Consider the following 16,132-nt stretch of genomic DNA (forward strand, 5'->3'; position numbering starts at 1 on the left):
AGAAGAAGAAGAAGAAAAGAAAAGAAAGGAAGAAAGAAAGAAAGAAAAGATTGATTCATGGAATAAGGAGGATCTATGGAGCAGTTTACATGCCCTCTCTTTGGTGTGCCTGAATCCAGGACTGGTTATATAATTTGCAGGGTCCAGTGCAAAATGAAAATGCAGAGCATTTTGTTAAAAAGTGACCAAGAATGTCAGAATGATACCAGCAAAACACCACAACAAACATGAGGATCTTCTAGGCACAGGTGCTGTGTACAGGTTGCAGCACCACCATGAATCACCCATAATGAAAATGAGGTCCAATTTACTTGAACTCCACTTAAGGATGGTCTGCCTGGGGGGCATCATGGGTAGATCTGAGAGGGCCTAGAGGTAGTCAGGCAGGTGCCAGCTCATCTATTTCAAAGAATTGTACACTGCAGGGGCCTTCAGGGCTACTGGAAACCTTACTGATATGCCCAACAGAAAGTTGACATTTGATGCCCATATGACAAGAACACCTCTGCAACCAGTCAGGTTGGCAGATGGACAATGAGACTCAAGAGAAGACTGAAACACGTGCCCAGTTCAGATTGTTTGCTCTTTCCATCTTTATTCTACTTCCCCATCCCAACACCCAAGGGGTTGAAGTGAGGAGACATATGGACAGTAGTAAAGGAGAAGACTATATCCCTTCCTCATGGCTGACTCATTGATCTGAAGAGGTCTGGAGGAGATGAGACCAGTGTTTTAAACTGTACTGCCCCGCGATGTGTGTATGTACATGAGTGCATATTTGAATAATCAAATATACTCAAAATTCAAAGGCTCAAACTACTAAGGAACAGAATTTGTAGATATAATAAAAGAGAATTGTTGAAAGGGAATGATTTAAAAACCTGTATTTTATTTGTGTCTTATGAAGTAGACTGTTCAATAAACCAGCTATATCTTAAAAGGTTTATACATTAGGAGGCAGGAAAGAGAGTAAAGCAATTCATAAAACACTCAGTTGACAGAGAACAGCTTGCAAATTCTTTCACTTCTATTGATCTGATGATATTCAAGTGAACACTGAATATATCCTGATGGAAGATCTCTTTACTGGAAACCTTATTTTTAATATATTCAATCCTTTGGGAGCAAACATTTCAACTATTCTCTGCTGTTTATTGCCTCTCCATACAGATTTGTTTTTAGGATATGATGACTGGGGCTCTTGCTGGAGTGACTCATGGTCTCAGCACAGGAGACTCTGTTATTTGATAAAACTGATGTTCACAACGTCTATGGCTGTCATCATTAGAAATATTTAAGCAGTAAAAAAATTCTACATTAGTTATTTCATTTATCTATCAAGTATTTATTGAAATCCTAAGTGGGCACTGCTAAACCTTATGGGGGGATAAAACATAAATTAGATACTGATACATTCTCATAGTGTTTCCAGTATGTACAGGGAGGGAAGGGGGAAGAGGAGCGGGGAGGGGAGGGTTGGGAGGAGAGGAGAGGAAGGAGAGCAGAGGAAGATCTGCAGGCTATTTTGTAAGTCCATGACCAGGTCCAGTGTATTTACACATACAGGCTTCCTACCAGCCTTTCTTGGCTTCAGTATCTACTCTTTGCTATCTCAAAGGCTTTCTAGATACAAACATTTGGACCTTAAGGTTGTTTTTCTCTCATATCCTATTATGTGATTATAAATTTCAACCCAAACCATCTTTGAACTCTAAGTTCAGTTTTGGTCAGTTGCACAATTTGGCACCCATCCCTTTGCAGCCCTCTGTTTTTCTGCAAGCCTTGCTCTGTGGGGATTACTTATGTAGTAATTTATGATTGAGTGGCTAGTGTCATAACCACCAGACACAGTTTGCCTGCTCTGAGGCTTCCAGAAGAGGAGGGTAAAAGGTTGTTAAAACTGTTCTAAGGAGAGGACTGCAAAAAGGAACAGAGGCTTGCAAACGTGGCCTGCGCCTCCAGTTCCTTCGTAACCCGTGGAACTTTAAGATTCATGCCTTAAATGCAAAGTAAATGAAATGCTTTAAATGCAAGCCAGCGAGGATTGCCAGTGGGCTCCCCAGGGTGGAGGCCTAGGGGAGTCTTCACAGCGCGGATACAAGAACTGCCAGCCGGCCACGCGCCCCATGCACCCCGTGCACCGGGACATCTGCGGGCAGCTCAAGACTCGCTAACCCAAGTACTTGGGGAACACAAAACGAAACAAAACAAGAAACGTGTTTTCCTCGCTCTTCCTCTCGCCGGTTCCCTCCCCAGTGCCCTCGCCCTCGCGTCGCCAGTGCCCGTCCTCCCAGCTCCCTTCCGACTCCTTCACCCGCCCAGGCTGAGGCAGCTGCGTTCCTGGTCCTGCCTCTACCCCTCCCGCCCGGGTCTAAAGCACCAACCAGCTCCGCCCCCACGCGGGGGCGTCTACTCTGTAGTTGCCTCCCGATTGGCCCGGCCGAGTCGACCCCGTCCCCAGCTCAGCTCCGCCCCCTTTCGGGGGTGTGTCTTCCAGAGCGGCCTAGCCAAAGACCCGGCCTCCCTGAGTCGCCCCGCCCCGGCCCAGCTCCGACCCCACGGTGGGGGGCGGGGCGCGGCTTCCCCAGTGGTCCGGACCGTTTCGCCCCGCCCCAGCTAAGCTCCGCCCCCACGCGGGGGCGTGCCTTCCAGCGCGGCTTCTCCACTGGCCGGGTTTCCCTGATTCGCCTTGCCCAGGCCCGGCTCCGCCTCCGGCCGCCGCTGCCTGATTGGTTAACTCTCTGGTCTCCTTTTCTCCGGGGCATCACCACCTGGTCCGAAAATTTCCCCCGGAGGGACCGAGGGGCTCCGCAACCTCCAGCTTGCTCCCGAGGAACCCTGTGACTGCCGCGGCGGGCGGGAGGAGGAGGAGCGAAGGTGTTGAGAAAACTTCGGAGCGAACAGGAACCCTGCGGGCGGCGGCAGTGCGGCTCCTCGCGGCGTCCAGGCTGTGCCAGCCGCGGTGTCCTCCGAGCCGCCCTGGTCCCGCTGCTCCTGGCGCGGAAGCCCCGGGCCGCACGCCGTTCCGCGTCGGCGGCGGAGAGGAAGGAGGCGTCCACTGCGGAACATGAAGCAGCATGTCTGATAAAATGTCCAGCTTCCTCTATATAGGGGACATCGTGTCCCTGTACGCGGAGGGCTCGGTGAACGGCTTCATCAGCACCCTGGGGTAAGCTGCGCCGCCCTCCCTACTCCCGCCCCAGGTGGCTGAGCCTTCGGGGCAGCGCCTCAGGTCTGCCCGAGGTGGCGGGGTCCGCGGGTCTGCGCCCCGGGATTGCGCCCCGCGTTCCCGCCCCATCTGATCCGACCCGCGGGTCTGCGCCCCGCGTTCCCGCTCCAGGTGATCCGACCCACGGGTCTGCGCTCCGAGTTCCTGCCCCCGGTGACCCGCGGGTCTGCGCCCGGGACTGTGTCCCGCGTGCCCTCCCCTGGTGACCCGCGGGTCTGCGTCTCGGGACTGTGCCCTGCGTTCCTGTCCCAGGTGACCCCCGGGTCTGCGCCCCGCGTTCCCGCCCCTGGTGACCGCGGGTCTGCGTCCCGGGACTGCGCCCCGCGTCCCTGTCCCAGATGACCTCCGGGTCTGCGCCCCGCGTCCCTGTCCCAGGTGACCTCCGGGTCTGCGCTCCCCGCCCGCGCGCTCGCAGGAAGCTGCCAGAGGCGAGGCTTTCTCGGCGAGTTTGTGATCTCAAGCTCACAGACACCGCAGAAAAGGAGGAAGTGATTCAAAAGCCCATGGCTGGCCCAGCCAAGAGGCGTTCACTGGCTTCTCCGTGGGTGTTTTGACTAAAATGTGTTTATTTTCTCTCTTGGGAAAACAAGTCGCCTCCTCTCCCCATCTTTCTCACTCCCGCTCTCAGCCTCTCCTCTGCCAGTGCCAGCTTTGAAAGAGCGGTCCGTGGAAGTCCTCGGCCTTAGACATGAAACTCAGGGGATGTGGAGAGCCCAAGTGTGGCTTTGTCTTCGGGAGGAGCTCACCGGCTCCCCTTAGCTGAAGTAATTTCCTTCTGGCCTTGCCAAAGGAGGGCTTGCCCCGTCTCGTGCGCAGCCTAGGGAGAGCTGTGGGACCCAGACCTGCTAGTTCTCCCCTTTAGTGGCCTTGGCCCATTGAAATACTGAAGTTCTTTTGGAACTTAGCCAAGTGTGGGTTCTTGAGAGATTTTGGTTGGTTTATGAATTAGGGAAATACATACGTGTACATACATTAAAAAAACCTGCTAAATAGTTAAATAGGACTTTTTTGATTGCTGTTATTTTCCGTCCTTACTGTGCATGCCAGTGCACAGTTTAATTAATTGCACACTGACATTTTGACGCACAGGTGTTTTTTGGTTACTTGATGGTAAGGTCCCCCAGCTTTGGACATTTGAGGTTGAGGGAACTGCTGTTCCCATGTTTGGCTGGTCACTGTTTTAAGCTGTTAGGTTTTGAGGCTCCTGACTTAACACGAAGTGTCTCTGGACTGTGACTTCGAGCCTTATTATAACCAAGTGCTGCCTACTCAGCACTGAGACGTGGAAGTCACTCATGGTCCCATAGTTCCTGTTATTCATGCACTTCCTCAAATGACCGAGAGAGAAGGAAGATAGATTTAATTTATTTCCCATCAGTATTATTTATTTGTGAAACCAAAGTGTGGAAGAGAGAGATATGGGTGGTAACTGCTTGTGCAGGGTTTGCAAATCATGAGCTGCCAGTTGCAGAGAGAATTTCATAGTGCAAGCTCAGTTTGCACTGAACTCTACTGCATTCCATCTTCTATTGACCTCTAGGTGTGTCCTAGAAGGCTAGTAAACAGCAAGGGTTCCAGGAACAGAGGGATTGGAGTTTGAATTCAGACCCTTTCACTTGTAAACCTTATGAACTTGGGCAGCTTACATAATCTATCTGTGCCTCAGTCTACTCAGTTCTAAAACTGGGAATAATAATGGTTCCTACCTCATGGGGTTGTGGTGAGGAAGAGAATTATATGTGAAGTGCTTAGCATTGCAAGACTTGTAATAAGTGCTTATGTAAGTTAATTAGATGTTGTAGTAATTATCACTCCCTCGGTGACTGAGCAATAGTTATATTTGTGGATGACATAGCAAAAAGAACTGAGAATAGAGTAAGAAGCCCAGACGAATGAAAAGCTATGTTTCTGTAGTGTCTTTTTCAGAAAAGGTATGTATACAGATATCTTATGAAGCAAGCACTAGAAGGCTGAAGATGGTAAATGAGGGAGCTCCAAGGTCTTCAGTTGTAGAGTGTGCCCTGCTCATCTCAGAGATCAGGAAACGGAGACAGAGAAACAGGGCAGCGGTGTCAAAAGCTGGAACTCAAACCCTGCCTCAAGATTGTCAGCCAGTGTGCTTTTCTTTGGTTACACATAATAATCTTTAAGCCTTGGGGGAAAAAAAAGGCTTGAATGGCTATGAATGTAGGATATCCACTTATATAAATATTTCTTATAGATATCCAATGTTGGCTGCTGGTGTTTTGAATGTATTTGTGTACTACATCATTTTCTGTTAATGAGCTGAGTCTTGTTGAGATTCATCTGAAAAGACCTTACAGCTAGATTCTAAACTGAAGAAGAGTCTTCACCAATGAGGCCTTTTGAGAAATTTGGTGCTTTGATTGGGTTTTGTTTTTTGAGATGGGCTGCTTTGAGGTCCAGATAACGTTGTAGTGCTTTACAAATCAGGTGTTGGCTCTGACCCTGCCTCCCTCGTGGCTCTTGCTTCTGAATGTTTTTTTTTAAAGGGCAGTGATGGTAAAAGTCATTGCTGATGTGCCCTGATGCAGGTTTCCGGCCCTGACCAAATGGTGTTCATGATACCATGAACATGGCTGCATGACATTAGTCTAGGACTTAAGTAGTGGGTTCTAGATTAAGAGAATCCTTATGGAATAATCAAGACAAGCTATGAAGGTGCTGTGACATCCACTTGACCAATAATGGCATCATTGCATCAATGCATAAAAATATAACACTTTTCTGCTTTAAAAACAGCAGCTTAGAAAATATGGTATTTCTTCAAAATTTGGGAACATCAAATAATTAAACCTAAAATTATTAATTACCTTATTCATGACCATTTCCAAACTTTGCTGTATGTGAGATATGCAAATAATATTGAAGAAACATCTAAGAGGCTTTCAGGAAGTGCCTCATGCTTTTGGCAAGGCTATTTAATTTCTAAAGGACCACATGCTGTCTACTTTCTATTCTTCATCTCATTGATTTTTATTGGCATGTAGGTAGCAGAGTTAGGTATTCCATATTATAAGATAATTTTCTAAAATTCAGGAATGAAAAGTTTCAACTGCTGAGAAATAATCCCATTTAATTTTGTAATGGCTTAATTAAGGTCTTGGGTAATAATGTCTTAATGTTTTTTGCATTAGTCAGCTTCTTATCATTATAACAAAATACCCAAGATAAATCAACTTATAAAGAAGAAAGATTTGTTTTGGTGCACAGTTTCAGAGACTTCCATGACCAATTTGTACTATTGCTTTGAGCCTCTGGTGACACAGATCCTTGTGGGGGAAACATGCCATGTTTACAGTTTTGATTTAATACTTTTTATTCTTTCACTTATTATACTATTCTGATTGTACTTTTTAAAATCTTGCCCTAGACAGGGTATTTGATAAGTGAGGATATGTAGCTGAAGCATGGAATGGTTATATTCAACTTTTATTTTTGCATAATTTACATGTTTAGTGTCTTACAAGTAGCACTTTTCCAAATGATGGCCTGTGTTTTCTGCTACAGTTAGGCATATGAACTTAGCTTTGTTTTGGCTACAGGATACAATAATGTGACAAGGATATGTAAAATTCCCTTGGACATTTGCGTGTGTGTTCAGTGGGGAGGATGAGAATAACAGAATCTTGAACACTGAGTTGCTTAGGCAAGTGTGAGGGTGAGAAGTGTGATATTGTGCAACTGGAAACCAGTTCAAGTTGACAGACAGTTTCTGAAGTGTTGAACATAGATCTGTTTTAAACTGAAAGACAGGCTGTTTTTTAAACCTAGAAGTCATTCCATGAATAGCACTGTGGTGTGAGCTCAGCCAGGGAACAACCAGCCCCTTAATCCTGAACCCTAGGCTTTGACGGACCGGGGTTCAGAGCAGCTGCTCGGCTTCATTCTAGGTTTAACAAGCCTTCTCCTTGTGCATGTGTTCTCTTTGCAGATGGTGTGTGGCTAACTCAGAGAATGTACACAGACTATTACAGACCCAAACTTTGAAATTAGGACGTGTGGCATATGTCTTAATCCCTTATACTTAATTTTATATTTAAGTATAAAATATATGACTATGAACTTTGAAGACAATATTTTGAAAATAGAAGGCATGTTAATAATGCTTGATGCTGCATGCTGAATGGACAGATGATTTTAATTTTCATTTTTACTTCCTCTGTATTTCCCAGATTTTGTGTTTTTTGAATTAGTCACCTGCGATTATTATGGTCAGGAAAGTTAACTAACATGAAAATGATGTTTTAAAGGTCTTCAATTTCTCATTTATGTAATCAACAATAATTATTTTAAGAAGTATAATTAAGACATTTTCCTGGTTATAGTTTGTGGAGGGAAACCACAAACTAGGAAACTGCATTTTACTGAAACAGTCATATATTTACCATTAAAATTTTGTTCCTAGTATTCCTGGTATTTTAAAAGGTATTATGAAAAGAATGGTTGTCTGGCCAGTAATGCTGAGTAATTATGATGCCTGATTGACTTCATCTAGTAAATATACAGTCTGTTTTATTTTAGAAGTCTATTTACACATGTAAGGAGAATTAGTTTATTTTACTAATCTTTGTACTCGGTATGAAACTTTTATTGCCTGAGTCAATGTCTATAGCATTAGTTTGCAAAGAGTTTTTCTTTTGTGTGTGTGAGATCGAAATAAATCAACACATTGTTTTTATTGACTGTCTCTGATTAGCTTTCAAAATCAAAATCTCTAATTAATTTATAGGAACACACACCCACAGATCTTCAACCTTGAATTAAGAATGGGTTAAAATATCAGGTTTTTCAGAGAAAGATCTTTAATCATAAAATTGAAAATGTGTCCCCATCATGAATCAAGTCCATGTGACTATCCTGGCGTAATGTGCTTTATGCTGAAGCTACTGTAGAGATAGAAGATAAGTACATTCATTTATCCATTCGGTAAATGTTTAATGAGTCCTTATGATGGGCTAGGGATATAGCATGTAAAGAGATGTCAGATATTAATCTGTAAATTCTTATCTCAAAGATTAAATCTTCCTTTTAGAATTTGTAGTTTAACATTTGGGAGACATAAAGATGTTTGACACCTTTGCTCTCAAGGTTGGGAATGCTACAAGACCAGGACTGAACAAATACCAGAAATTATTTAATAATTAGTGATTATTTAATAACGGAGCTAAGGTAGGTGTTGGATAACTGCAGTGTAAAGCAGTTCTTTTCAAATGCCATGAAGATGGTTAGAAGCAGTGTCACAGGAGTTAGAAGAGTCATATTCTCCCCTGCCTGGGATGACAGGGTGGTGGTGGGGAATATATGGGGAGCTTCAATCAGCAGGTGGAACTTGAACTGAACTTTGCAGGATCATTAGGATGGATATTTGTCTAATACTTATACCCATAACTAGTCATTTATTCTTGCCACTTTTTTGTTTCATTAATCAGTGAAATTTAATGTTCATTTTAATAGCGCCAAAAAACCAGAAGTAAATAGTTTGATATTGTTGAGATACACAAAGACAGAAGAAATAATCTGAGAATCTATTTTATGCTTATTTGCCAAATATGAGAGATTTAAGCATGTTCAGATCTTCTGAGATGATCACAAGAGATTTCAATCCTTGTAATGTACGCTGCTTTTACTGAGGCCTGAGATAATGAGGCAGGGACTTTACAGTTTGGTCGGAAAGAAACCTGGTAATCATTTGGAGCGGATTTAGACAATGTACCCAGTTTCCTTCCCCTCACTTCTCCCCATCTTCAGGGTTTCATAGTTTTTCTTTCCATGAACTATTTCTACCTTCCCTGAAAGCTTTGGAAATGAGGACAACTTTTCAGCTAAAATAATTCTGTCTGACTTTTGCCTCATAGTGCACATGACTGCGCACACACGGACACACACACAGAGACACATGCACACACATGGACACATGCACACACAGTGCACACACACACACACACACCTGGTATTAATACCCTTCTGCTACAAATGGAGTCTAACATTTCCTCTTTGCCTGTTGGCATTTTAATAAGTGATAAAGGTCACAGATGCACATGAATTCAGGGAAAGGTTAAGGAAGTAGACAAAACAGAATCTAAATTGTTATCTAATTCTTAGAATTCAAACATGGGTTACTGAGGCTCTATCTGTAAGTAAGATGTCACCCTTTGCTGGAGTTCTGGAGGAAACGTATGTTTTGAATAAAGTGAACCATAGTTCTCTGGTCTCTCAGACCGTGTGGTAATGTCATCATGAAACAATCTGCTGTTTTCTGCACATTATCTCTGCGAAAAGATTCTTCAAATTAAGTACGGACTTTATGGACATAAAGAGCCCAGATGACCAAATAAGTAAACAAAATTCAACAAATAACTGAAAAACAAAACAAGTCTAAAAGTTGACAATTAACCTTTTTAGTGACAAATGAAAGAGTATTATTTATAAAAATTTCAGAGAATGAAGTGCCCTCCAGTTTGTATTCAGTTTAACAAAATTATTTGAAAACCTTGCAGGAAATTGTCTTGAAACTCTTTAAAAAACAGTTTGTGCAACCATTTTGCATCCTAATTGTGGCTATCTGATCTCAAAAGCCCCAAAGATTTAAAAACAAGGGATACCTGCATATCACATTGCTCACATGGACGAAGCTTGGAAGTGAATGACTGGGTTACACTAGAAGCAAGGTTCTGTGTTGTAGCCCACGGATGCCATCTCTATGTAGAGCAAGTGAAGAAGGAGATTTATTGTGAGGATGCTGGAGGAGCTCCAAGTCAGTGAGTGATGAGCTCAACCAGGAAGGGAGGGGGGTGGAGGTTGAGACCCAGGGCTGTGGGAGGCTCAGCAGGACCTTCTCTGGGTTGTACCATTTATATATCCTGGATCCAGCAATTCCTATATTCTGTGTCTTTTCTTGAATTTAAGATTATGGAGTGATAGAGTTTGGCCCCATCAGGATTTGGCTTAATTACTCATGTCCATGAAGGCAAGTCACAATGCCCTTGTCTGGCCTCTGGCAAAATCACTGGGCAGAGCTCCAACTTCTGCCTGCTTCTAGGGCAGTGTGATTTGGGGGAGAGGGGACATAGGGCCTGGGTATGAGCTGGATGTCATTGCTCAGTAGGCAACGTAGGGCTGTAGAAAATTCTTAGTACCTTTAAAAATAAATTATGATAAAATACACATGACGTACAGTTTACTTTCATCCATTTCAAGCGTGTGATTTGGTGGCATTAAGTTAATTCACAGTGTTAGGCAACCATCATGCCTGTTCCCAGAACTTTGTGGGCATCTCAAATAGAAACTCTGCACCCTTTAAACGGTATGTCCCCATCCTCCCCTTCTCTCAGGTCTGATAGCTTCTGGTCTACTTTCTGTCATTATGAATTTGCCTATTCTAGGCACCTCATCTAAGGAGAATTGTACAATAGTCATCCTTTTGCATTTGGTTTATTTCATGTCACATAATGTAACTTGTTGAATGAATATTTGTTGCATGAGGATATTTTAAATTTCTAGGTAGCTATTAAGGACAGTCTCTCTAGAAAAAGAATCAATGTAATTTTTTTTTTTTGTGGTACTGGGGTTTGAACTCAGGGCCTATACCTTGAGGCACTCCTCCAGCCATTTTTTGTGAAAGAGTACTTCAAGATAAGGTCTTGTGAGCTGTTTGCCTGGGCTGGCTTCGAACCTCACTCGATCCTCCTCCTGACTTTTGCCTCCTGAGTAGCTAGAATTACAGGTGTGAGCCACTAGTGCCCAACAATTTTTCTTACTTATAAAATATCCTGAGATCCCCAGACAGTTATATTATATTCTAAAATATATAGAGGTTATAACTGGACTGTGGTACTATTAAGTACACAGTTTAATACTATTAAGTATTAAAATATATAGAGGTTATAACTGGACTGTGGTACTATTAAGTCTTACTATCATAGATTATTTAACAATCTTTAATAATCCATTAATAACATGCAGGGCAACATGTCATAAAACTTAACATTTGGGAGAGAGTAGTATGCGTGACCTTTTTCGATGGTTTGCCTGTGACAGCCACATTAAGAAAAGGTGATATTTCTGTGAGTTCAGTTTTGTTCTTGCACGTGCAAAGACTGAATTTGTGAGACCATTTGTTCGTTTAGAGTAGCCCTTCCTCTTAGTGGATAGTACATAGTACTTCCAGGGAAACATGCACTTTAACTGCAATAGTTTGTGCTTTAACTGACAAGAAAGTTTAGTTGGAAAGAAGTTGCTGATATCAAACCCAGAAAGTAGTTGAGGAGTTCACAGAATTGTAGCAAAACAGAATAGGGCTTATGACATTTGTAATTTTTATTTTTAAAATTTAGGAATAAGTGCATGGAGAATGATAGACATTTAAATACAGGAGAACAAATGGCCAGTGTTTTTGCTTTAAATTAATTTAGATTATATCCACTGAGTAGGTGTGTGTATAATGTGCTTTGCCTCAACCAATTCTAAAAGATGTGTGTTTGACCACTGCCTAAGGTTATAAAATTCTCCAGGGTTGTCATTAACAGACACAGTGAAAAATGTAGGTATGTACAATTTTCAAAATAATTTGAAAAACTAAAGCAATGTCATTCAGTTTCTTCTAGTCATAACGTGCTATAATCCTCTATAATAGATATTTAAAAACGTAGTGTCTTTGGAAAGTAATTTTGATGTGAAAGATAGCACATGTTATCAGTTTTTTTTTCATTTGTTACCATTCAAACTAATCTAGTTTTAGAATATCATACCAAGTGAAGACAGTGACTTAAAAAAATAGACCACTCAAATCACTGAACACAGTTACATTAGTATCCGGAGTTAATGATTTAAAACCCAGTCCCTGTGTTTGGAGAGTGCACAAGGTCACAGCTAACACCAGGGACATATCTACTTAAACATTTGCACTGCAAAGTGGTTTTGGGCTTCAATCCTGTTTTCAAAGGGCAATTTCTATTCTGGTTCTAAACAGTAGGTAGGGGAAATAAAGGAAGATTGTAGGTCTCAAGATGCTGTACTTGTGACTAGATAAGTATTACATAGCATTTTAAGTCAAGATTCACTTGCAGTGAATTCATCTTTCACTATGAAAACCACCAAATTAGCATATTGCTGGGATTAATAATAAATGGGAGGACTTTTATTTACTTTTCTTTTTTTTGTTTACCTAACAGGTTATGGTTTAAGGGCCTTCTTTCCTGGTCAGTACAAATGAAGTCATTGTTATCTGTTAGGGGAGAAACCAAGAGCTTATTTCCAAAGCCTCAGCTGCTAAAGAATTGCTCAGGAGTTCTCTGAAAAAGTATTACACACATTGGAGGTTTAAGAGTACATTGTTAATAATTGGAAAATTTGAATCAATAATTGTTTAGGTAAATTGTCATAGGAGTTTTGACATGGTGTAATTTCTTTGGCAGTGGATATGCAGAGATTAGTCTGTAACCATTCTCTAAAGCATAGCACCATTCATGATGCACATTTTTTAAAGTAGAAGTTATAAGTAATCAATAAATTCTAAAGAATTAGTATCTACTGATCATTTAATTTGAAACATTTAATATAACAAAGGGATATTGATTCCAATTTCTGCACCAGAGGCTGCTTGTCATTCTCCAGTATTCATTTTTCCCTCTTTTCATACTAATAAAAACATCATTTTCTAGTCTCCCTTGTAGCCAGCTGTGATCACAAACCACACTTTTCAGAAAGGGTCTGAAAGCAGGAAGGCATCTTGGACCAGGTGAATGAGGCCAATATGCTAGAAATAATGAAGTCCCAAGCAGTAAGCCAGTTTTCCAGGCACCCTCAAATCCTGGTTCTACTATTTTCTACTTAACAAAAGAACTAGCTAGGTCGTCAAGAGACAAGCTATGTCTTGTCAGGCAGTGTGGAGCCACTGAAAGATTTTTAAGTAGGAGAATGAAGCATTCAGGTTTTGCTCTAGAAAAATCAGAATGGGAGAAAGGACTAGAAGGAGGCTGCAAATGGCAGGCAAAGGAGGAATCAGGAGACCCAGGATGGCAGCCCGAACCAAGCAGCTGTAGTGGTGGAAGAAGCTTGTCACTGGAAGCTCTGAAGGGACAGTGTCTTTGTTTAGTATTTCACATTAGACCTACAACACACTTATGCATTAAAATATTAGCCATTGCTATTGAGGTTTATTACTACTTTTAAAACCTGAACATACAGATATGAAGGATATTTTCATTTGCTCACATTTGAATAAAGTGTCATGATTCTCAGCCTGTCTTCAGGTTATCCAGGTTTTTGAGCTGTAACCCTCATCTTGTACCATGCTTCCATCACCTAGCTCTTTGCTTCAGGCTGCTACTTGTTTTTTCCTGTCTAATAGCACAAACATTCTGAGCTCCTTTGCCACAGGGCCTTCCCATATGATTTCCCTCTGTTCCCTTCCCTTCTCACCTGCTTGCCTTTCACCTGTTCTTCAAGCAGATTTTAGCCCTGCTGGTGCCTGTGAGATCCCTTTACTCTACAGCAAAGCTCTTTTCTTTCACAAAATGTATCACAGTTGGGGTTTTAAGTTTGCCTCCTTTTCTGTGAGCATTGGATTATCTTTCTTTCTTGTTGTTTTTAAAATCTCTTCCATCTAGTTTTATTCCTAATTGTGTCCCAGGGCCTTGTACAGTATCTGCAACACAGTAACTATTCAAAAATATCTCTTAGCATATGGTTAAGACTTTTGGCTCAGACAAATGTGATTTCAAATTAGGATTCCACTTATTTTTGTAGAAGATCTTCAGAAGTTAGTTAAAATTGAACCCCTCAATCTCCTTATCTGCAAAGTACGATAACTGCTCAGTTTATAGTATGGCATGAGATTAGTGGGAGTTAACATCAGCAAAATTCTTAGTACGCATCCAGCCTATAGCATTGGGCACCTATGTATGAAACAGGTGGAAACTATTAATATTCTTATATCCGAAAAATCACCAGGACTTACTTTTGGAAGCTTAGCTGACTTCATATTGCATGGATGTTAAATGTTCTGCTGTTTTATGTTTATAAAATTTTGTTGCATACTAGTTTCTAAGCTGACATTTATTTAGTGGACTGTTCAAAGACATACTGCCTTATCAACTATTTAATTTGGTTTTAATCTTTTTTTCCCTTACTTTGATAATGCACGTTACTAAATTGCAGGTACTTATCTTTTATGATTGGTTTGATGCATGTAATCCTTTCGCTGCACTGTGAACACCTGGGGTATATTAACGCTAGTAGTCTTCCAGTTGCTTCACACACACACATCCTATATTCCTTGACGTGGATTTTCAAGTTTTGTTAAATTTTAAAGACAGCATGTTATTTTAGTTGCTAATATTTATTCTGCCCTGGAACATAGTAATGAAAGGAAATATTTTGTTTTCTTTGGGACAAAACAAACGGTTTGTTTTGGAGCCATTAGAAAACAGTTTTTGCACAGGTTTCCACTGGACAGCTGGCACTACTGCCACTTCTCTGAGCTTTCCTGTAGGATTCTGACTGAGCTGGGGGCTGCTAGCCCCACCTGTAATTGTAGCTACTTGGAAGGAAGAATTGGGAGGATCGCGGTTCAAGGCTAGCCTGGAGAAAAAACACCCATCTTGTCTAATTACGGGTGTGATGGTACATGCCTGTCATCCCAGCTATTGGGGCTCATGCTTGCCTGGGCATAATGCTAGACCCTATCCCAAAAATAACTAAAAACAAAAAAGGGCTGGAGGCGTGGCGTAGGTGTTAGAACACCTGCCTACCAAGTTGAGGCCCTAAGTTCAGCCCCCAGTACTACAAAAAAAAAAAAAAACAGAAACAACAAAGAAAGAATTCTGATTGAACTTCTGCCATTGTTAGAGATTAGCAAAAATTCTTATCTAGATAAATGGATAATTAGCCAGTTTACATACAAAAAAATTTATTTAGAAAAATCTTGTCAAATTTTAAGTAATAACTAACTGAATTATAATAGTTACATCTCTTGGGAATACTAATGATTTTTAGATAAAACCATAGGGACTGAAAAGGTATATGGTATCGTATTTTAGGCATTAGCTTTCTTTTAGTTATGTCATAAAGGAAGATTTTCCTACTTACTGGAAATGTGATATAAACACACACGCAAAATAAAGAATACCTTAAAAATTAAAGCATTAAAATACCCTAAAAAAGACACCACTTTGTAAACTCCTGTTTAGAGGCTTCTCTGTGAGAAAATATTTCCTGTTGGCTAACATAAGTCCTTGTGTTGAGGTTCAAGTCAGTTGCTATTTCTAGGTGTACTGGAGCAACTGAGAGAGGAAGGAGCTTGAAAAGTGCCACCCTCTTGTCTGTGACAAAGAACTAGCATATCTGAAGACACTAGTTTTATCAGTCAGAATGTTTTTCTTAGTTGCAAGAATCAAAAACCCCACCTAGACCTAAAATGATGACAACGATGATAATGATGGGACGTGAATGTGTAGGGAGTTTGGTGGGCGAGTTTGGTGGACACTGGGGGGAGGGAAAGGAACGATCCTCGGGGGTGAGGAGGGTGGAATTATGCCGCGTGTATACATACGAAGTCAACACGGTGAAACCCCCCAAACACCGTGTGATGGGGAGTATATGATGGAGCGGTAAACTTGTTCCAGGTACATGTATGCATGCATGGAATTATCACAGTGGAATCCCCTTGTATTATTAGTGTATGATAAACCAAAAATGAAAAAAATCAGAAGACCCAGTTTAACTAATTTCCAGAAAAAAAAGACTACTTTGTAAGTGGGGCACCTGAGAAATTTTGGCATCATGGTGTCACAGGTCTGTCCGAATCTCCCTGGATTCTGCCACACTGCCAGTGTCCATCTCATCCTAGGCAGGTGTTCTATCTGTGGTGGTGGGCTGGCT

The 16,132-nt window shown here is 41.7% G+C and overlaps 1 protein-coding gene across 5 annotated transcripts in view; it reads left to right on the plus strand.

The window, feature by feature from the left end:
• The first annotated feature begins 2,729 nt into the window (after positions 1-2,729).
• The window catches only part of Itpr2 (inositol 1,4,5-trisphosphate receptor type 2), an 842,075-nt gene continuing 828,672 nt past the window's right edge, over positions 2,730-16,132 (plus strand). For 3 of the 5 annotated variants that reach the window (XM_074075818.1, XM_074075817.1, XM_074075816.1), the window contains exon 1: positions 2,730-3,169. In XM_074075818.1, the coding sequence (XP_073931919.1) occupies positions 3,078-3,169 (92 nt within the window). In that variant the 5' untranslated portion in view covers positions 2,730-3,077. The remainder of the gene's footprint in view (positions 3,170-16,132) is intronic. The other 2 variants (XM_074075815.1, XM_074075820.1) reach the window with 1 other exon arrangement.

This window comes from Castor canadensis, chromosome 6 (genome assembly GCF_047511655.1).
Source record: "Castor canadensis chromosome 6, mCasCan1.hap1v2, whole genome shotgun sequence".
Taxonomy (NCBI): domain Eukaryota; kingdom Metazoa; phylum Chordata; class Mammalia; order Rodentia; family Castoridae; genus Castor; species Castor canadensis.